A 24,290-nucleotide genomic window follows, 5' to 3' on the forward strand; every position below is an offset into this window, starting at 1 on the left:
ATTCCCCAAATGCAGCAACAAATAAAAAAAAAATGAGACATACTTGGTGAGGTCTTTTATCAGAGACAGCAGCTTATTTTTGTACCGCACATGACTATAATCACATCAATGAATGAGTTCAGTATTTAGCCATAGAATGAGTTGACTAGAGTTCCGTTTGTTTTTTTTAATTTTTATAAATGGGCTTTATGTAAAGCGGGGCAAACGTTGAAATTTCACATCAGTACAAACAAAACGTAAAGTCATGCCAGTACAAAAAGCAAGACTCAATCTTTGATGGTGGACCTCCAAGAACAATCAGTTTACACTTGAAGGATCTTCTTTCTTGGCATATATTCAACTCTTCTCTTTTCTCTGTTTTCTCCACCCTTTTTTGTCTTTCCTCTCAGGTGCCCAAATGAATTTACTGGTGATCGCTGCCAAAACTACGTAATGGCCAGCTTCTACAGTACGTCCACTTCCTTTCTGTCTCTGCCTGAATAGGAGCATGCTCAATTGGTGCTGCTTTCTCGTTGCTGAATCTCTCTTCAGATTTCACCTAGTACTTGATGAATGATTCTCTACTAGGCTCAGTACTGTTTGCTCTGCCTGTAGCATGACATAAAATAATAATAATGGACTATTATTATTATTATAACTGCAATATCTTTTCGACGCACCAATGTCAATGGGCATGCATGTATAGTTATATTAGAAAAGTGTTTTAGCCACTGTAAAGGTAAGGAAAAAAACATATAAAGAGGCTCCTTATTTTATTATACTAGATTAGAAATGTATTTTGCCCCCTAAAAAAGTATTTTGATAAAAACATAAAATAAGTTAATTTATATATTCATATAATTACACATAAAAATTATATAGAATCCATGAGTTGTCCTTCAGATAAAAGGCATTTGTAGTAGGATAGGCTAAATTAAAAGTAATCAGTAGGTGATACAGTAGGTAGATAGATAGATAGATATCATAGTGGCTAAAGAATTTGGATGCAGCCATAGTTAAAACATGGATACAACCATATGCCATAGGCTGTATCCCTGACTCCTTAGGGATGCGTACAACTTCTTCAGCCACCAGTGCTCAAATGCTAAAAGATCAGCTACTAAAGCGTTCTCGAGTTGCGCTCTCTTGTAAACACAATATATCTTGTAAGCTAACATATCGAGAAAACATCTGCACATTATGCCTAATGTCCAGGTACAACTCTTACATAGCCAGTCTTTCTGACAGAACTAGTAGAGATGAGCCAGGTACCTGATTAGGCAACTGTCAGATTCATTTTGGCTCCCGGCAAGGGTAGTGAGTGGAAGCTGTGATGCATACAGAATTGTTGTGTACCTATAGGCTGCTCAATGTAAAGGGGCAGAGGCAAAATGAATTCAAAACAAATCACAAAATGTTTGGATTCTAATGAATATGAATTTGTGAAATTCAGTTATGTCAAACTGATTTGCTCATTTCTAACAACTAGCTCAGAATTTAAGAGTCAAGATCTCTTTTTGTAATGTAGGGTCTCATAAAATCAACTCAAACAGCTAAACCATTTTAGATTGAGGGCAGAATGTAATATAATTAGAGATGAGCGAACCTGGAGCATGCTCGAGTCTATCCGAACCCAAACTTTCGGCATTTGATTAGCGGTGGCTGCTGAAGTTGGATAAAGCCCTAAGGCTATGTGGAAATCATGGATATAGTCATTGGCTGTATCCACGTTTTCCAGACAACCTTAGAGCTTTATCCAACTTCAGCAGCCCCAGCTAATCAAATGCTGATCGTTCGGGTTCGGATCGACTCGAACCCGAACCCGGTTTGCTCATCTCTAAATATAATATTTTTGTATAATTTAGGCTATGTTCACACACAGTCAAAATAACGGGCATTTTTATTGCACAGCTGTCATTTACCTAAAAATAGTGGTGGTTATTTTAAACCAGCAGCTGTTGTAAAATAATGGCCGTTATTTGCCGGTAAATGATGGCCATCCATAAAAAAAACGACCATCATTCTGACAGTGTGTGAGCATAACCTTATACTACTATTTATACCATAACATTTGTTCACACACAGTGTCAAAGATAGCCCCACATTTGAATATAGCTTTAAGCCAATGTATACACTCACCCAAACATTCTGATTCATCCATAGATTCCCAACCTCATTCAGACTCACCTTGAGACGAGTTTTAGATCAATGTGTTCATGCCATAATCATTTGTGGGTATAGATTGCTTAAAGCCTATCTGTATTAGTAACGAAACCACACACACCTATATTATTACTTGTATATTCTATTAAAGGGGGCTATCTACTTCAGAAATTTATGGCACAGGTGATCATAAATGTCTGATATTTTGGGGGGTTCGTCTCGGACAACCACCTACAGTGTCATTTGGGATAGGAATAAAGGAAGAGATGGGTGTGCTTTTGTGGATGCACTGACTGAAATATATAAACATTAAAGAAACAGCCATGCAATAGGAAAACCCCTTTAAGGATATACTGTATTTAGGCTTTCCATATATAATAATAATAATAATAATAATAATAATAACTATTATTATGATAATAATAAAAATAAAAATAATAATAAATCTTTAGTAGCAATAACACTTGTATATAAGGGAAGTAAACCTTGTACTAAATAGTGTGAACACAAATATCACCTTTAAAATCATTTGATATTACATTCGCAGTGAAATTCAGATATCTAGTTTTGCACTCACAATAGCAGCATGATTAACTAATAAAAAAACCTTGAATTTTATCAGGTTTATGCAGTCTTATGATCAAATATTGAGTATGCAATGACAAACAATGTATATTTAATTACCTCTAAAACCAATGACTAGAGATGAGCGAAGTATAAGTCCAGATTCTGCAACTTATCAGAACCGGAACACTTGGTATATAACTCCCCCCATCTGGAAAAGTTGGTTGTTGCCCTCGGGAGTCCTGGAAAACATGGATAAAGCAGCAGGTACCAACATTTCCAGATGTGGAGAGTTAAATGCCGAGTGTTTTCAATTCTGAGAAGTTGCCAAACCCAGCCTTAAACTTGAAGTCCTTACATCTCTACCAATGACTTGGTCATAGTTCAGACACGTTGAAATTTTTGGTCATTGTAGAGATAAGCTGTTGTTGACGTGTCTGGCAATGGCTTTCTTCCTTTTCCCCCAATTCAGAATACATACGGAGTGTGCATGTGTTTGTAGGGATGAGGAGAGATGGTCTTTAGATGACCAAGCTTTCACCCAACAGCTATCTGAAATATATAGCCAGCTTTAGGCCACCAACATGATGATGTTGCTGTTAGTTTAACATGCACTGAAAACAGTAAATAAACCATAATAACACAATTCAAAGTTTACAGCTTGGAAAAATAGATGTTATGAATAGTTGCTATCCTTGTAATCTAAGAAATTTTATGTAGAATTTAAAATATTTGTAGATTATTATATGGTTGGTACATGGAATCCATGTACATGGTTACTCCAAACCAGTCTAATATGACACATGACATAATAAAAGATGTCATTGCATTGGTGTTGTGCTTTAAACCACTTTAGCAGCATTGCTTTCAGTGGTCCAGTAACCCTGGTGTTGAAGTGCAATTCCATTTACAGATAACTTCTAAGGTAATAATGAGAAAAGAGGTGTTCTAGTACCCCATTTAAAGGAGTTTTCTGGCCAAAACTATTGGTGGCCTATTCACATTGGAGTTGCTCGGCAGTAACCCAAAGCCATCAATCTGTCTTCAAATGTGTCCAGTTTGTGTGTCAGACAGATAACTAGATGGCTCTTTTGTCCCTTGAAGGAACAAAATTTACAAAAGGTAGAATCAAAAAACTTAATACGCTTCTGCAGGAAATATACAAAAATTTAAACTTTGTCAAGATGCCGGCAATTGCAAATGTGTCTTTTAGAAACCTATTATATTTTTTGTTCTACTTTTTGTATATTTTATTTAAACATCCCTTCAACTGACAAAATATTCAAAAATCAGAATGAAAAAAGTGTAATAGGTTAGCTAGGCACCCTCCGCTCTGCTGAGAAGGGGGCACCTGGCTAAAGGGATTTTGTCAACTTTTTTATCATATCGCTTCTGGTGCATATAAAAAAAAAAAAAACATGTTATGCTTACCTGTCCGTGCTGCCACGGTGTCCTGTTGCGGTATCACTGGTGTTCCCTGCTAATAGCAGACAGAGCCTCCTCGTTTTGAGAGTAACAGCCTGCTCAACCAATCACTGGCTGAGATAGGACAACCCCACGGCCATTGAGTGGCTAAACAGATTGTCACATCCAAGACAAGTTTGTCTCAAAAGTGTAGGCTCCGCAGCCAGTGTGGGACACCAGTAACATCGCAACGGGAAACCAAGGGGGGGGGGGCACAGGTAAGGATAACATGTTTATTATTTTCTATGCACCAGCAGCAATATATTACAAAATGTTTAATGACAATCCCTTTAAGTGCTCGATTCTCCTACTGAGTTTAATGGGGTTTGTTATTTAAGACGAGAACTCGAGCATTGAAAAATGCTCGACTTGAGTAACAAGCAATCTATAGTTTTTGGCTGGAAAACTCCTTTAATTTAAAACCAAATCTATTCATACAAGTTATAGTCCAAAACAAACATGTCGCCTTCGTCTAGAAACATCACTGTTGTGTCTGGTATTGTAACTTGGTTGTATTGACATTGATGAGGCTAAGTTGCAATATAACACACAACCTATATGAGCTAGAATTAATGTAACAATATGAAAATATCTTTTACTGTATTCAGAATCATCATCTCTTTAAATTTCCACATATATAATACATTACTGGTAGAATAGACCATTTTCTTATTGTGCATCCTATATTCCATAACCATTGATGATTATTATTCTATATAGCAAAAAATTCCAAAATTATAAAGATACCAGTGAGGTTGTACAATGATATCACTTATTACTCCTGCTGAGGACATAGACCACAGTGAACAGAACATCTTTATAATTGTACATGGACAATACATTGTACACTGACAGTATGAGGAGTTGCACATTGACTTCCTAGGCTGACACTCAACTTTCACTTGCAAGACACAATTTACAGTAGACTATGAAAAATAATAAAAACATGAATACTTTATATAAAGTGCTGGGTCTCTGTGACCTTCAGACTTTGTGTTTTCCAAATTAACACAGTTAGCTTTAGACTATTACTTCATTTTATAAGTTGTGACTTAAAGGGGTGCTTTGATTTCAAATCAACAGTTGTCATTAAGTTAGACAGATTTGTAAAATCTCCATTCTTCCAGTACTTATCAGCTGCTGTATGTCGTGCAGGAAGTATTCTTTCCAGTCTTAAACAGTGTTCTCTGCTGCCACCTCTGTCAATGTCAGGAACTGTCCTAAGCAGGAAAGGTTTTCAAAAGGAACTTTCTACTGCTCTGGACAGTTCCTGACATGGGCAGAGGTAGCACAGAGAGCACTGTGTCAGATTGGAAAGAATACACCACTTCCTGCAGGACATACAGCAGCTGATAAGTACTGGAAGACTTAAGAAGACTTTAATAGAATTACATTACAAATCTATATAAAACTTTGATGCTAGTTGAGAAAAATTCACCAGAGTACCCCTTTTAAAATTCTGCACGCCAATCCAAAGCTCCCAACTTTATAGTACTGGTTTATAAAGGAAAGAGAGGGGTTGGCTACTTTATAGTAAAATAGTTCAATGCACAGTATTATTAAGTGTACTTACTTACAGCACTTACTGACAGCAGCTCCCTGTGTACCTCATACAGCTTCAGACTCCCCTCCTTCAGGCTGTGCTGTCCTGCTCTGTGGTGACTCTGCCCATAAAATGGCCGACATGGAGGAGCATGTGACCATGTCCCGCCACCCAGTGTCTACCACTGAGCCTGAATATGCCTATGGAGGGCACTGGGGAATGGGGAATGGTCACATGCTCCTCCATGTCGGCCATCTTATGAACAGACTCACCACAGAGCAGGACAGCACAGCCTGAAGAAGGGGAGTCTGATGTTAGCTGTATGAGGTACACAGGGAGCTGCTGTCAGTATATGCAGTGAGTACACTTACTAATAATGTACACTGAACTATCTTACTATAAAGTGGCCAACCTTTTTACTGAAATAAAAAACATCTGTAGCTAAAAAGAAAGATGCACAAAGACATAAAGAAAGATAGTCTCACAGATGTTGGAATGAAAGATATTTAGATGGAAGAAAAAAATAGACTTTTGATGAATAGATAGAGAGATACAGTAGATACATACAAAACGAAAAGTAACCGCAGCACTCCGATCAGGTGTGATCAAATGGTGATTTTTATTTCTCCCACAAAATGCATAAGCAATGTTTCAGCTCAATCCATATAAGCGTTTGTCAAGCTGTGTGATAAATAGATAGATAGATACAAGATAGATAGATACAAAATAAATAGATAGATAGATAGATAAATACGAGATAGATAGATAGATAGATAGATAGATACGAGATAGATAGATAGATAGATAGATAGATAGATAGATAAATGCGAGATAGATACGAGATACATAGATAGATACAAGATAGATACGAGATAAATAGATAGATAGATAGATAGATAGATAAATGTGAGATAGATAGATAGATAGATAGATATGAGATAGATACGAGATAGATAGATAGATAGATAGATAGATAGATAGATAGATAGAAGATAGATAGATAAATGCGAGATAGATAGATAGATAGATAGATAGATAGATAGATTCCTTAGGTAATAACACTACCCTGGAATATTTTTACACTCAGTTTCATATAATACGTATTAGCAATTTAACTCCACAGGTAATGTACCCAACACAATGTTCTGTGTCCACCATAATAGAAGCGTAGCTGTGAATAAGAATGAAACATTAACTGCTTCCCTAGTGCAGGACTTAAAGAACAATGCATGTTTTCTCAGCATGTTATCTTGTTAAGCTCCACAGCCTAATCACATTCTAGATATTCAGATCAATTTCTGGTTGATTTATTTTAAATGGAAGCTGCCTAATTCCATTTTATGAAAATGAATCCGACAGTTGAAATTTCCTGCCGTAAATGCAAAAATATGTATGCATGGGCATGCTACTAACCGAGCTTTGTGTGCAACTAATGTCTAATGAGCGGTGTCAATAGAGGCTCTTATTAATGGCTGTCTTTGGAAGAAATCTGGATGGATGCCATTTGATTTAACATATTCCTTTGAAGTGTTACTGATTGACGTCCACAAATCCTGACAATCCAATTTTTATTCTTTTTTTATTTTATTTTTTATTTGTTGTTGTTACATTTGGATTTAAGGTCTTAGTTGTATTATAGTATATAGTTATATTAATAATATGAATAGTATATGTTATCTTGCATTGTAATGTTTTAAATGCTAGTATTGAAGTTTATCCAACTTTTTAACGATTTAAAGGCCATTACACAGTATGTTTCTGGTATAGCCAGAATGTAGACAATAGACCAGCCATTGGGTTCAATGCAGCTTAGCATATATTCTTGGAGTTAAGCACTGTTAAATTATATATACAAATGCAATAGTTAAAGAACAGGCATACTACTACATAGCTGCCAACGTTAAGTATAAAATGCTTAAAATGTTATAATTACACATTAACTTTAATACATTCTAATGGTAAATCCTAATTTAAATCTATTTATGTATCTTTATATGTATACATTCAGATTTCTTCCTGTGTTCCATGTTGATATATTAAGTCTATGTTTATACTTTAAATTAAATAAGACATGGACACTTGAGTTGACCATTTACCATCACATGTCTTGTTTCAATGTGCAGACACAGAGTAGCCATGGTATTCATGTATAATTTGTTTTTGGAGTACAGTGTATTGCTCTTTTCTGAAACTTTTCCCTTTTCTTTCTTTTTGTCAACTTTCTGCATTGGCAGAGCATCTTGGAATTGAATTTATGGGTATGGACCAATCATTCCTTTTAGCCTGCAGATATTAGAGCCTAAAAGCTTAAAACCTTCTTTTTTTCCTTCAATTTCTAACCAATTTCCTTATGCTTTGGAAGGGATCATACAGCTATAACATAAGCGTACCTTTAGCCTCCTCTAGTCTGTTATTTATATTTCATATAACATAAGCTTTAACACCAGGAAAAAAAAAAAGAAACGGTGGATCATTTTGCTTGCACTATTACTAAACTGATTTAACTACTACCTACTCTCAGTTGATTGAACTGTATAGGTCATGTTTGGAACGCTAAACTAATAGACAATTTCTAAGCCTCGAAAATACCAAATATTAAAAAAATTTGCCAAAAAAAAAATCAACGGCTACGTGGTCTTTGAAGGTTTTTGTAATAGAATGTTACATTGCCGCATCATAAGATTCCTTAGTCAACACAACATCAAACAACATCACTGTACTATATGAGTTGGTCGTAAATAAATTTCAGTAAAATACACTGTTGGATAACAGTTTAGGCTATGTTCACACACTGTCAAAATGACGTTTATTATCAGTTGCTTAATTAACAGTTGATTTACTGTCAGTTGTGAGACTGTATGAAATTAGAAAAAGGGCTTTCCCCCAAACAGTGCCACTCTTGATCATAGGGTGTAGCTGGTATTGGAGCTTGGATAGGGCTGGTGCAAGACACAGCCCATGTACTGTATAAGAGTGGCACTTTGTCCCATAAGTTCAACTTATGTTAATCGTCTGATTGTTGAGTAATTGGATACCAGTGGCTGAAGAAGTTGAATACAGCCCTAGGGTGTCTTGGAAAAGATGGTTACAGCCATAGGCCATAGGCTGTATCCATGTTTTTCAGAACTCTGTAGGGCTACACCCAACTTTGTCTACCAACAGCAATCAAATTCCGAACGATCGGACTTAAGTTGCGCTTATCTCTAGCCACAGTATTAAAAGGGTACTCCAGCGGGGGGGCACTTTTTTGCTGGGACCGGGGAGGAGGTGGCCGAGGGAAAAGACGTCCACTCACCTCCCCGGTTCCAGCGGCGGGTCCCGCATCACAGCGCTCCGGTGCCCGGTTCCCGGATGCTTCTGGGTGTCTGACGCGGGCCCAAGACGTGACTTCTCAGGTCCGCTCAGCCACTCAGTGAAGGAGGCGGGACGTCACGTCTCGGGCGCGCGTCAGACACCCCCGGAAGCAGCCGGGAATCGGGCAACGGAGCGCCGCGATGCGGGACCCGCCGCTGGAATCAGGGAGGTGAGTGGACGTCTTTTCCCTCAGCCACCTCCTCCCCGGTCCCAGCAAAAAAGTGCCCCCCCCCCCCGCTGGAGTACCCCTTTAAGTACAACCCCACATGTAGTGATGTCTTTGTATGGGTACTGCAGTAAAGAAGTAAATAAGCTCCAGCACATGCTGCTGCACCTTCATTGTGTTCCCAGAGATTAAATTTATATTAGAGATATGGAAAATCCCTTTAAGTCTTAAAGACATACTGTTGTCTCTTGCCTTTATAATTTTTTTTTCACATTGCTTGATCTTCATCAAATAATCATTACATTTCACAATATCATTCATTGCCCTCCATATATCACTCCTCATTTCACCACTATATTCATATTGTTCATTCTCCTTTCTGATCTTTATTATTTCATGCCCCCCAGTTCATCATATTCTTCATTACTTTTACCATTTCCATAAAGCATGCCCTGATTTCCTTGGGTCAAAAAAAAAATTTCCATATAGGAAGGGGACTTTTTGGTTCCTCTAGATTATTGGTACCTTGGAGTGATCAGAACCATCAGATACATTTCTAACACTACAATTACTTCTAAAATTTGTATACTGTACTTATATATTGATTTATACATTTAGCAACACTAATCATCGAACAATGTATTAGTTACAATGTATCAATGTGTACAGTTTGTTAGAGAAAGAGTCTTAATGTATAACATACCTAGTAAACTGTATGATTGTTCAATTTAATATTCCGTCATATCAAACCTTTGAATATAAAGATTGCAAAGTTAGAGGCTATGTTCTAACAATGTCTTTTTTTGGTCATTTCACAGCTTTTTTGTTTGTTTGTTTGTTTGTTTTTGGATGGTTTTATGGTCTCTTTTATGCAAATTACAACCATGCCAAAATAATATCCATCCAATAAAAAACAGCCAAAAAAACATGTTGTGCTAACATAACCAAAGAGTTAATTTTTTGTTAGATTTGTGTAATGATATGTTAATTTATAAATGTAGATACCATAAGGGCTTCACGCTTAGTCCGTCAAAAGCTGATACAGTATATCCAATAGATATTTGTTATGGCAATGATGAGTTTAGTTGTAATTGTAATGTTGGAAATAGATTAGAAAATATTGCATTTGTTGTCAATTTAGATTAGGAAATCTCTGGAGATGTGCAATTTTACCAGTGTTCCACTCAACATATTTCTTTTTATGGAGCTATTTTTGCCCCATTTAACACAAAAGATTTATTCTTTAGCACCCACTGAAATAGCAAGAATAATATGGTTCATTTTTATTAAAGCACCTCTGTACCCACAATCTGACCACCCCAAACTGCTTTTACTTTCAGATAGCTGCTTTTAATCCAAGATCTGTCCTGGGGTTCGTTCGGCATGTGATTTAAACTGGCAGCCCTGTGCCCAATGGCCGTGGCTTAGATTGTGTATGCATTAGGCTGGCACAACCTCTCTGTCCCTCGTCCCCACCCTCCTCATCATTAGGAATGCCCCAGGCAGATTGTCTCCTATTCCTCAGCTGTGTCAGTACTGAACATTGGCTGGGATCGTTAATCACCTGTGCAATGGTCAAACAAGAGAAAATGTTCCAGTGGCATTTCTAATAATGAAGAGGGTGGGGAGGAGGGACGCAGGGATGGTGCAAAGTTAGGGCACAGATACTCCCATTGGCCACGGGGCTGCAAGTTGAAAAGTTTTTTTTGAGGAAAATAACTGCATCATCTACCGAATGGACCCCAGGATAGATCTTGGATTAAAAGCAGCTATCCGAAGGTACAAGCGGTTTGGGCGGGTCAGATTGTGGGTACAGAGTCGCTTTAAAAATGCAGGCAGATCATGTAACTCTCATAGTAACTCTCAAGAATTTTGTGAAGAAAAGAACATCCAAAAGTATTTGTAGTGGTTGTGAAGAACTATGTTATTCAGCCTTTAAAGCGTCACACCTGTCACACCATCCCCCCCCCCCCCCAGGATTCTCTGAATGTGGGCGTGCAGTAGCTGCACACATGCTCAATGAAGGGAGATACATTGTGGCCATATGTATAACATTTATTTAAACATAGAAACTTTAAGAGAGTATACTACAGAACTGCTTGTGATCACAGCCCATGTTTTCGTAAAAAAAAAAAAAAAAAATAGTGCCCTTTTTTAACTCAGGTATCAGTAAGTCACTATATTCTATATTTGCTGTATTATCTTGCTAGAATCGTAAACAGTAGATGTTTAGGAAGTAGATGCCTACCGAACAGTGGATCATAGTTTGATCTGAAGAGTCAGTGATGAGTATAAAAAAGTGTTAAGTAAGCGCTTACCAGTCATTGCATTTTCTAGAAAAAACGTGAGACACTCATCTTATCTCATGACCACAGTGACTCCAATACACATATGCACTATCATGCTGTTACCACACGTGTAAATATGTTGTCTATTGGTTTGATCTGTTCGTCAAACATACCGGGTTGCCATCAGTTTAGAGTGTGAGCAATATATCTAAAATGATCGTCTGCTATTGTATGAAAAACTGCTGAGAAATAACAGCCGACAATTAAAGCGAATGGCAGTTAGTTCAGGGGTTATGCTGTATGAGAAATCCCTTCAAACTCTGCTTCAACCTTTTTTTCAAGCATTTCCTCACTCTTTTTTTCCAGTATCAAGCATGCTGTGCCAGGCCTACAGTTGACTCCTCAATTTGTGTTCCTTAACCCGTTTTCCTCTATAAGATCCCTCTCTAAATCTGCCTGTCCTTCATGATTTTTGTTGTTCTCTAATCCTGTCTCATTTTGTTTGTTTTTGTTTCTTTTTGGAATCAAAGCAACTTCCCCCCCTAGTTAAAGCCTGACCTCTCTCACTTTATTAATAATCTTTGCTGTTCATTTTTGTTTGACTATGTTCATAACTTGTTAACTGTATATTTCATGATCATGACATTGGCTTGCAAGTTCCTCATTCCCATGCGAGAAGTGCACTGTATCTTAAAATAACTTTTTGTTAGGACGGGGACTTACTAGAGTGTCTAACGTACGACTATTGTTGGTGTAAAATATACATTTTGGTTGCAGAAATATTTTCCAAGCGTTGGCCATATAAAGATTTTATTCTTAGCTTATAAGCAGCATATGGCTAGTCCATTTCAGTCCAAAATACATCCATTATTCCATAACGATGGCCATCATTTGTACAATATTGGCCGTTATGATTAAGTAACAGCTGTTATTTGAACTCAAATGGTCGAAAAAAATAAGTTGTGGGAACATAGGTTAAGGGCCAGTTGACACGAAGTATAAAAGGCGGAATTCCGCTGCGGAACTCTCCACCGCGGAATCCCGCCAGCCTCTGTGTCACACAGTCTGTCTATGGGAGGGCTTGGGCGCCTCCACTCTCCGCTTAAAGAATTGACATGACATTAAACTCTCTGCCGCGGAATTCAGCCTCTTAAACTCCGTGTGAACTGGCCCTAAAAGTAATTTTTAGTACCATCACAAGCATGTTCTAATCTATAAATATGTACTGTTCAAACAAGAACAAAATCCCCCATATTGGCTGTTTTAACCTAATTAGTTTTACATAACAATGTTTTCTACTGCTTTTGCTAACTTTTTCATACATGCCCTTTAAGGTATTTTAATGCCTGCAGGCTATTTAGGAAACCTGGGCCATTGGGGATGCATTTAATTGCAACTGTATTTTCTTCTGTATTTTAATTTCTAAGCCTAATTTTAAAAATGGTTCTGTTTCCAATATCCTCACTAGCTACTTTAAGGCGGAGCTTCAGCAATTTTTTTTTCTGTTTTAGATTAAGAGTAGGTTCACACTATGAAATCCGCGCTGAGAAGTTCCGGTGGTTTCCGTGGCTCGTACCTGTTTACGGCCGTGTGCCTATCCGCCCGTGCCATAGACACCAGTCTATGGCTGGGCTGATTCCACCATCTGCCAAAAGAATAGACATGTCAGTTCTTTCGGTGGAACTCGGAATCTGCCCAGTCATAGAATGGTGTCTATTGCATGGGCAGATATACGTGTGGCCATGAACAGGTACGGGCCTACTTCTCTGCACGGATTCCGTAGTGTGAACCTACCCTCACTGGTCATAAAGTTATGCAGATTTCTAATATACTTCTATTTAAAAATCTTAAGTCTTCCAGTACTTATAAGCTGCTGTATTTCTTTCAGGAAGAGGTATATTCTTTCCAGTCTAATACAGTGCTCTCTGCTGCCACCTTTGCCCATGTAAAGAACTGTCCAAAGCAGGAGAGGTATTTTTAATTTGCGACTGTTCTGGACAGTTCCTGTCACAGACAGAGGTGGCAGTAGAGAGCACCATGTCAGAGTGGAAAGAATACACCATGTCTTAGAGGACACACAGCAGCTGATAAGTACTGAAAGGCTTGAGATCTTTATATAGAAGTAAAGTACAAATCTATATAACTTTGTTACACAAGTTGATTTGAAATATTTTTTATTTACCTGGAATTCCCCTTTAATACAGAAGGCAATATTTACTAATAGATTTTTTTTCATTTTTTTGTATTTATTTATTTACTTATTTTTTAATGTAGATACAGTTCCTTCAGGTAAGTTCAACATAGGTCCAAGTTACTAAGCCAGAACCCTATTTTTATGTTTCTTTTGTCTGTCAAGGAAGCAGACCAAGAAATGGCCAGTACCAACTTTGACTCTTTTGATAAATTAGGCCTAAAATACACATAGTGAACTAAATTTTATTAAAATACTCTATTATAAATTGTAAATACCCTATTACTATTGTAAACAACAGTGACGACTTGTTATCCAGCAACAAGTGTATGGGTGACTGAGTCCCACAAATGCACTCACAAAGCCTACTCCACCTAATCCATTGATAGTACATTGCAGTTGACTCCATAGGGGTATATGGATATAGGGGCTGACTTTATAGGGGTATATGCATATAGGGGCTGACTCCATACGGGTATATGCATATAGGGGCTGACTTTATAGGGGTATATGCATATTGGGGCTGACTCCATAGGGGTATATGCATATTGGGGCTGACTCCATAGGGGTATATTAATATTGGGGCTGACTCCATACGGGTATATGCATATAGGGGCTGACTTCATATGGGTATATGCATATTGTGGTTGACTCCATAGGGGTATATGCATATAGGGGCTTACTCCATAGGGGTATATGCAAATAACCACATCATTTTAGGCTGGTGGTATGTAGTGGAATGTACAGGCTGTATGGAATAGATAGTAAATATTTCCATATTTCCATATCCCAGCATAGTCACCAGCAACATTATACTATAATTAATGCACCTAAAATGAGATTACTAAATTAATGAAGTCCAGCGAAAATTCTTATTCAAGTATTGTATGGCCCCCCCAAAAGTTATACAAAATCACCAAAATACACTTATTATGGGAAATGCTTATAAAGTAATTTTTTTCCCTGCACTTACTACTGCATCAAGGCTTCTCTTCCTGGATAAAATGGTGATGTCACGCCCCGACTCCCAGAGCTGTGCGGGCTGTGGCTGCTGGAGAGGATGATGGCAGGGGGGTGCTCAGTGTCCCTCCAGTGCCCTGTGTCCCTCAGTGTCCCCCTGCCATCATCCTCTCCAGCAGCCACAGCCTGCACAGCTCTGGGAGTCGGACGTGACATCACCATTTTATCCAGGTAGTGAAGCCTTGATGCAGTAGTAAGTGAAGCTAAAAAAGCACTTTATATGCATTTCCCGTAATAAGTGTACAGTATATTGGTGATTTGTATAACTTTTGGGGGCCAAACCAATACTTTAATAAAAATTTTCGTCGGACTTCTCCTTTAAAGCAAATGTACCAGTAGGAATTACAAAATAAGAATTCTATACAACATGATCAGTGTCACCAAGCAGATTCTATCAATCCTCTGACTGCCGCCCGGTTCCTGAGATCTCCTCTGTTCTGTAAGTATGCAAATGTGCTAGTTTGGTTCACTGGAGGTGGAGACACAGCACCTGATATCCCCTCCCCTTAGTGATATGGCCAGACTAAACTCTGAAGAAGACGCTTCACCAAGGGGAAGCAAATATTGGTACACCAAGGGAGCTGGGCCGCCTCCAGTGCACCAAACTAGCACATACTTACCTAATAGAGAAGATCTAAGAAATTGGACGACAGTTAAAGGATCAAACGAAGGTGTTAGAATCTGCTCTGTGGTGTCGATCAGGTTGTATAGAAATCTTATTTTGTAATTCCTGCTGGTACATATGTTTTTCTGTAGATATTATGTTTTCTAAAACATCTAAAAAAGTTGCTTCTATCTATAATTCTTGGAAGTCACTAAGTTGTCATTCTAAGCTCATGAATCTTCAAGCCTGATAGAAATAGGATTAGGCGTCTCCGTTCCCCTGCAATCTATAGTATACAAAAATCAGGTGAAATATAACTGCTGATTGTACTGTGCAGCATAACTGCATAGCCAGAGGAACAAATGTATAACATATATATATATATATATATATATATATATATATATATATATATATATATATATATATATAATGCAATGGCAGCCCTGTGGCTCAGTCACTATAGTATACCCTATTTCAATATTCCGCCTCGGATGTTTTTCTGCTATTTTTAATGAACGAACTAAGACTTGACATTTACAATTGTATTCTCTATTAAGATACAGTGCACATCATAACAAAGGTATCTACCCTAAAATTTTCTCTTTCATTAATATAAATTATATCTTACCTATTGGTTACATAATATGTGCAAGCCAATGTCATGTGTCTCCATTTTTCTCTGACATAATCTTGTGAAGGCAGATACATTAGTTACAATTAATTCAATTGGTTCAAAAATATTTCTAGTGTATTTAATAAATTCCATAAAATTTGCTAAAAATTCTCCTGGATATTTTCTTTAAAGGGGATACATAAGATTAGGAAAACATGGCTTTCCTTTGCCAGGAACAGTATCACTCTTGTCTATGAGTTGGATCTGGGATTGCAGTTTAGCCTGATTTAAAGGGGTTATCCAGCGCTACAAAAACATGGCCACTTTCCCCCTACTGTTGTCTCCAGTTTGGGTGGAGTTATGAAACTCAGTTCCATTGAAGTAAATGGAGCCTAATTGCAAACCGCACCTGAACTGGAGACAACAGTAGGGGGAAAAGTGGCCGTGTTTTTATAGCGCTGGATAACCCCTTTAAAGAGGACTTATAGCTAACGAGAAAATGAGATTTTACTATAGTTAAATATCTTCGGGTGCCCTGATTACACACTTCTTGATATGGCTTCTCATTACCGATATTTGTGGGTTTTTATATTAGTTCATATTTAGTAGATGGGGTGTACCTAATTTTAGTAATGTGACTGAATATTAGGTAATGGGCGTGATTGTACAATCAGGGGTGTATACGAGACATACACACACATTATAAAATATTTACACCCCCTGAGTGTACATGCAACTTATATTCACTCAACATTCAGTATTAAAATTAGGTTCAAGCTCATCTGACTATTAATTGAATTTTAGGAAAACTAGACTATAAGGCTATGTTCACACATTGTATGACACCGGACATTCCGTGACCCAGAATGGCCAGTGTCAGATAAGATCATCTCGCCCAATACTGCAGTACCAACCGGATAATCTTAGGGCCCTATTACACCAACAGATTATCTGACAGATTTTTGTGAGCCAAAGCCAGGAACAGACTATAGACAGGGAACAGGTAACAAAGGAAAGATTGAGATTCTTCCTCTTTACAAATCGTTTCCTGGTTTTGGCTTACAAAAATCTGTCAGATAATCTGTTGGTGTAATAGGGCCCTTAAGCGCCGCTGAGTTCTGATGCATCAGTGTGCGTCCGCATCAGAACTCCCCACTGCACACAATGGAGCGTGCGGCCGGAGCCACGCGCTTCATTGTGTGCACTGGTTCTCTGCGGCCGCTATTCAATGAATGTCAGTTTTTTGCGGTGCCGCTAGAGATTCCAGCCGGAGCGTATACTATGTGTCTACGCTCCGGACAAGATTCCATAGACGGCAACGTAACGTATATTGTTGTATTAATCACAGCCATTGTTGCAATCGGCAACAGTGGCCGTACTTTTACGAAAATATACCTTGTGTGAACATAGCCAAATCCACATATTTCGGGAATGGGTGGGTACATATAAAAATTGTTGTTGTTTTTTTTTTTTTTTTAAAGTGTGTAATCAGGGCATCCTAAGCTAATAAAAGGGGTACTCTGGCAAAAAAAATATTTTTAAATCAACTGGTGTCAGTATGTTAAAAAAATTGTAAATTACTTATATTAAAAAATCTCAATCCTTCCAGCTCAATCCTTCCAATCTCAATACTTATCAGCTGCCATATGTCCTGCAGGAAGTGGTGTATTCTTTCCAGTATGACACAATGCTCTCTGCTGCCACCTCTGTCCATGTCAGGAACTGTTCAGAGCAGGATAGGTTTTCTATGGGCATTTGCTACTGCTCTGGACAATTTACAAGCAGAGGTGGCAGCAGAGAGCACTGTGTCAGACTTGAAAGAATACACCACTTCCTGCAGGACAAATGACAGCTGATAAGTACTTGAAGGATTGAGATTTATTAGTAGAAGTGATTTATAGACTTTCTGACAGTTTATACTTCACTGGAGTATCACTTTAATGATAGACAAAGCCTATAAAGGAAATTAGAGGAAAACCAATGTCATTACAATGTATGTTATATAAAATCTTATCCATTACAATATTTAGCAGTTAAAACAAAATAAAATGACCCTTCACAAGATTTACAGGAGAAATTCTATGTTTCATTGTTTCATAAATATATATTTTTTATTCATCTCCTATATAAGAATGCATCATAGACTTTCTTATACTTACAGTATATATATATTTTAGAAACTATTGCTTGTTGTCATTAGCAATGAACTAGGAGAATATGTTGTGATTTTATAGCAACGCATTATGAATTTGGAGTTTGAGTGCATCTTTTTCTTTATTTTTTACCTTTCTAGAAGCCGAGGAGTTGTACCAGAAAAGAGTGCTGACCATTACTGGCATCTGTATTGCCCTTCTTGTAGTTGGCATCATGTGTGTTGTGGCCTACTGCAAAACCAAGTAAACTTTTTTTATTATTTTTTATCTTTTTTTATATATTTCATATCTGTATACATATTTTATATGAGAATACAACCTTATTTCAAAATGATGGACGTAATTTGTAGAATAACGGGTCATTTTGAAATAACAACCAAGAAAAGATGTTACGGGAACAGCCTATATATGCATTTGCAAAGATGGCATTCAGTTCACATTGATAAACTATGGTCTCCTAACATAAGATGGCAGTTACTGAATTAAGAGTGAGGCTTTTTTTTGAGGCCAAGAGATATATAAATTGATTTTAGCTAAAATAACCTAAATATCTGTTCAGTCATGATTAATGATAGAAAATCAATGCAAATGAAACCAATAATTTATCTACCAAATAGTTATTCCGATATGGAATGAAAATGTGAATGATGTAAACAAACAATGGTGTTTGGGTTTAACATATTATAAATAATGCCAGGGAACAAAGGATGTGCAAGCTAGTTCTCTCATACCTCCTTTAGATGATGACATTCCCTTCAAGTCTGTGTTTCACTCTAACTGGGAGTCTTAGAACATTGACTAGAGATATATGCCAAGCCAGAAATCTTGTCTACAGAACCCGTCAGTGTGCGGTGTATGAGGACTCCGTGATCAACCACGGACAGATGATGGACAACCTCTTTGTTCAGAACGAGATAAGCTGCAGCGAGAGTGCTCTTGCTTACCCCTCCTCTCCCCATAGGCAACACAGGAGCACTTGGCCGTGCTGAGGATGGGCGGCCGGAGATGTAACTGACGTCTGTCATTTATTGAAGGCGTATGGTCGCCTTAAGACTCCTAGTTAGAGTGAAACACTGACTTGAAGGGAACACCGTTTTCTCCCAAGGTGGTGTGAGAGAGCTACTTTGCATATCCTTTGTTCCCATAATTTCTACTGCAGCAGGAATGGTCTTTAAAGGGAAACTATCATCAGGTTATATGCATCTCACCTGCTGATATATCCCTATACTGCACAAGGCACTGAGGTTAAAAGTACCCTGATCCTCAGCACTATTTCCATGCACTTTGTAGTTTAATCCATATGCCAATTTGGTGCACTGAGCCCTCAGCCCGCCATTTCTAATAAATATTCATCTGGCTCTGCCCAATATTCTTTAGTAGCGGCCCTGATAGCAGTATTCATGCCCTCAGTGCACCAAACCACCTTATTAGTATATAGATTAAACTACAAAGTGCACAAAAACGGTGCCGAGGATCAAGGTAAGAAACGTACCTTCATCCTCAGTCCCCCGTGCGCTATAAGAAAATAACAGCAGATTACATGCGTCCAACCTGCTGATAGTTTCTTGTTAAGTCCCCACATGTCTTGATGACGCTCTCCTTAAAGAGAATTAGTGTCCCTTTGGTTCCACATAAATAATATACAAATAAAATTTAATTATTATTTTCAGTTATATTTAGGATATTTTCAGATTGTATAAAAGAATGCACCAGCGGAAATCTACATGTGAAAAGCTTATATTTTGTTAAAACTTTTTTTTAGGAAACAGAGAAAAAAGTTGCATGATCGTCTAAGACAAAGTCTTCGATCAGAGAGAAACAATATGGTCAACATGGCAAACGGACCACATCATCCAAATCCACCGCCAGAAAATGTCCAGCTGGTAAACGTAGGTTATTCCTATAAAACACAGTTGTATAATTAGGAAGCTAAGGAACAATTCTGATGTATGCTATGTAACAGCAAAATATGTAATAATGCGCTCCATTGGAGTTAAAGGGACATTGGATGGCAGTGCACACATCGTATAGAAAAGTGGCCGTAATTGATTATGACTTTCCAAATAATGAACATTCTCATTATTTGGATTTACAAGCTGATTTTGCAAAAGCAGCTGCTTTTTTTAACCTGTTCACACCCGTTCACAGCCTCTTTGCCGGTCAATCCCCCCCCCCCCCCCCCGCAGAGCTTGCTGACAGGCAGAGAGCCGTGACTAGTTACAGCCTAATCTCCACTCCAAGGCCTTATTCAAAGGTCTCTGTCTACCTTTTGGTTTATTTTTAAAGAAGAAGTCCCACAAGAAAATTACAGAAAGGCAGGGGGGTGCGGGAACATAAAAAAAAGTGTACTTACCTGTCCTCGGGCCTTGCAGTGCTGCTCCCCGGTCTCGTTCATACAGTAGCTGCCAGTCTGCAGCTGCTGCGTCACTTACCCAGATCATCAATTGTCGGCTGAGCCAATCAGTGACTGGGGTGGGACACAGCTTTATCAGCACAATCCTACTGATTGCTTCTGTAAACTACATTGATAAATCTGCCCTATTGTTGTTTTTCCCCGATATGTTTTGTTTACTTGTCCTTAAAAGGTTATTCCTATTAGGCCCCGTTCCCACTGAGCAAAACTAGCGGAATTCCGCCGCGGAATGCCGTTAGCCTCCTGCTCATAATAGAAGTCTATGGGAGGCGCCCGCTCCTGCTCTGTCCACGCTGAAGAATGAACATGTTCATTCTTCAGCGCGGACAGGGCAGGAGAGCGCGCCTCCCATTGACTCCCATTATGAGGGGGAGGCTAACAGCATTCCGCTAGTTTTGCTCAGTGGGAACGGGGCCCTAAACTCGTTGGGTATGTCAAGCTAAACTCATTTGCAAATACATTAACCTCTTTCTCCTGATATGCCCACTCCCCCCCCCCCTTCCTTGTTGACAGCTGGTTGTCTTGGTTCTGACCATCATTCTGCTCTAAAATCAGTGATCTAGGTGATATATAGACCACGGCTTTTAGAGCAGAGTGGTGGTTGTTAAACTAGACAGTGAGCTGTCAACAATGAGAGGGAATGAGCAGCATTTTAGGATAAGGAGGCAAGTTTGCTAAAGGAATGTATTTGCAAAAGTATTTATCTTGAAGTATCCTACAAGTTTAACTACTGAATATAAGTTGAGATTATAATACCCCTTTAAATTAGGAGAACTGCTCACTGTGCTGATTTTTATTATTATGATTTTTTATTAAGTCAATATATTGAGTAAAAATTAAATATTGTTTTGTTTACATTTTTACAGCAATATGTTTCAAAGAATGTTATATCTAGTGACCACGTAATTGAACGTGAGACAGAAACATCGTTTTCAACAAGTCATTATACTTCAACTACACATCATTCAACAACAGTAACCCAAACACCAAGTCACAGGTATGTCCACCAAATTTTAATTCATTTAAATGGGAAACAAAAATATAATTATTCATCTTCAGCAAGTGACTGGCTAAATGAACGGCTAAAAAGACCAGATGTGATATAATTATTGCCAATGGGCTAAGGCTGCCATAAAATTAAAATAAAAAATTACTTACCTGCCCTGATCTCACTGCCGCCAACCCAACTGTTCCCAGTCCTGGCTGAGCAGTGTTTCCTGCTTTCCTTTTGATACACAAGAAGCACCCAGTCAGCCAATCACTGACTGAGGTTGAGTAGCACTAAGGCCATTGACTGGCTACATGGGTACTTCCTATGTGTCAAGAAAAAAGCATGAAGTACTGCTTAGTCAGGTCAGGCAACACTGGTACAGAAACGTTAGGTGATTGGGGCAGGTGAGTATGATGTTTTTCATTTTTATGGGACCGGATGACCTCTTTAATATGTGTCTTTGTACATATTTACCCCAATCCCTATAAGGTTAAGTTCACGCAACGTAAAATTGTGACAACGGCCTTGATTTATAGAAATTTCACCTTGCACGGCAGTCAGAGGAAATCACGGCCAGAGTGTATACACATAGTATACACTCCGGCCGGGATCCCTAGCTGCTGCAGGAAAAACTCACATGTCAGTTTTGTGAGGCCGCTATTCAATGAATAGCGGACGTACACCACTGACTGTTCACACAATGGAAAGTGCAGCTCCGGGCACACTCTCTATTGTGTGCTATGGTGAATTGGGATGCGGGCGCACACGGATGTTCATCCAGCCGTTACTGCAGTACCGGCTGGGCTGATCTTCACAGACACTGTCCGTTCTGAGACACAGCACGCCCGGTGTCTTACAATGTGTGAACCCTGCCTTATGATGAGTGAGTGGAATTGCCCTGAAAATCTAATGTTGGTGAGGTCCACCTTGGGAACGTTTAGACTATAGTTACTAGAATTACCCTCTAGTAAAGCTCTAGTCTAGTTTGGCCGTCTAAAACTATTGGATGAATAAACTGAAGCAATAAAATTTGCATTTGTTATTACTATTATTAATATTATTAAGACCAAGAGGTCCTTATTCTCAGTAAAGCTCACAATTTAAAGGGAAACTATCAGCAGTTTAGAAAAATCTAACCTGCTGATATGTCCCTATTGTGCACAGGAGGATGATGGTAATTTTCCCCACTCAGCCAATCACATAGCTGGAGAGTAGGACATCATGAGAAGAAGGGAAAACAAAACAGAAGTGCGTACTATAAGCAGTTGTGACTACTGCAGCACTAGGGGAGCCAGGTGATATAAGTATGTAGCTATTTGTTGTTTTACAGCATGGAGAGGCATAGGGTTAACTATGGGATTACTTTATAAAGTAACCAAATAGGTAATACTTTAAATCCCCATTACTCAATAAAGAGTAATTCCAGTAATTTTCAGTAAATGATGGTAGTAGTTTGTGTCCTCAGAAATGTTTCCCACCTAATAGTTAGCATGTTTTTTTTAGTTTATGTTAGTTTTATATTTTTTATGATAATAATTTTAAAACAATCTATTTATTTTATTTATTTTTTTTATAGCTGGAGCAATGGTCAGTCTGAAAGTATTATTTCAGAGAGTCACTCTGTAATTGTAACGTCATCAGTAGAAAATAGTAGACACACAAGTCCAACAGGGCCAAGGGGACGGCTCAATGGCATTGGAGGTCACAGAGATTGCAGTTATCTCAGGCATGCAAGAGACACTCCAGATTCATACAGAGATTCACCCCACAGTGAAAGGTAAGCAATTTATTGTTTTTAAGAATTCAGAAGATTTCATAGTTTCCATGTATATTGTACCTTATACAGTGAATTTGAGTAAATCACTATAGCATCAATAGTCATGTACTAGTCACTCTTACACGATAATTATTATGATGCGGTTATGTTAAAAGGAGTTGTATTGGTTTGAAAACATGGCTGCTGTCTTTTAACTCCTTATGGACCAAGTGAATTTCGGCTATTCTCATTAACACTATGCTCATCAACATAATTAAGGGGCTCCAGTTTGACTAAGATGGCGTACATATAATAAAATACACCTTTAAAAAAGGGTATACTCACCTGTCCTTACTCACCCCATGTTCTCAAACGGGTCTCCGGTGTTTCCAGCTGCCTTCAGCCTGCTTAGCCAATCACTGACTGAGACGGGCAACACGGCGGCCAGTGATTATCTGAATGGGATGTCACTACGGAGATGAGGGTGACAGCCTGCTGTGCTGGCCATGGAGCTGACTTGGATTAATCATTCAGTGATCAGCTGATCGGGATGAAGGCAGCTGTGGGGAACATGGAGACAGGTGAGTAGAGATCAACCAACTTGCTGAACTGCACTAAAACAGCTAAGTTCACAAGCAATGAGATGGTTGGTGGCACTATCTGTGACTCCTGTCAGTGAATGGGGGAAGTTCTGTGCAGTGGGAGGGGTATATGTAAGCAGTGGGGCTACACCGCCAGCAGTGATTTCTGTTGTGTGGTTGTGAACTGTTCATGGGTTGCTGGTACTTAGAAAAAAACATAATCAAAAATAAGCACAAGCCTTTAAGGAAGTAAAAAAATGATAAGTGGCACTTACTACGTTAGATGTTGTTTCTGTTTGTTGATGAACTCTCACAGTGTCAGTCATTTAGCACGAATCAGGGCAGGGAGTGAGGTTAAAGCTGATCGCTAAAACAGTGTCTCCAGTTGCTTTAGTTTGAACCTGCCGAACCGAAAAGTTTGCTCATTGCTTCTTTTTATCATTT

The 24,290-nt window shown here is 38.4% G+C and overlaps 1 protein-coding gene and 1 long non-coding RNA gene across 9 annotated transcripts in view; one reads left to right on the forward strand and one right to left on the reverse strand.

The window, feature by feature from the left end:
- Positions 1-24,290, forward strand: part of NRG1 (neuregulin 1) — a 125,578-nt gene that overhangs the window by 96,583 nt on the left and 4,705 nt on the right. For 3 of the 8 annotated variants that reach the window (XM_069978133.1, XM_069978136.1, XM_069978139.1), the window contains 5 exons: positions 7,948-7,971; positions 18,246-18,348; positions 19,868-19,994; positions 21,385-21,515; positions 23,086-23,286. In XM_069978133.1, the coding sequence (XP_069834234.1) occupies positions 7,948-7,971; positions 18,246-18,348; positions 19,868-19,994; positions 21,385-21,515; positions 23,086-23,286 (586 nt within the window). Of the gene's footprint in view, positions 1-389; positions 449-7,947; positions 7,972-18,245; positions 18,349-19,867; positions 19,995-21,384; positions 21,516-23,085; positions 23,287-24,290 lie in introns of all 8 variants that reach the window. The other 5 variants (XM_069978134.1, XM_069978137.1, XM_069978132.1 and 2 more) reach the window with 3 other exon arrangements.
- Positions 156-24,238, reverse strand: LOC138797677 (uncharacterized). The gene is made up of 4 exons (XR_011363976.1): positions 24,122-24,238; positions 18,238-18,336; positions 9,937-9,983; positions 156-588 (listed from the first exon to the last, which is right to left on the reverse strand). It is a non-coding gene; the product is annotated as an uncharacterized lncRNA (long non-coding RNA).

The sequence above is a fragment of the Dendropsophus ebraccatus genome, chromosome 7 (genome assembly GCF_027789765.1).
Source record: "Dendropsophus ebraccatus isolate aDenEbr1 chromosome 7, aDenEbr1.pat, whole genome shotgun sequence".
Taxonomy (NCBI): domain Eukaryota; kingdom Metazoa; phylum Chordata; class Amphibia; order Anura; family Hylidae; genus Dendropsophus; species Dendropsophus ebraccatus.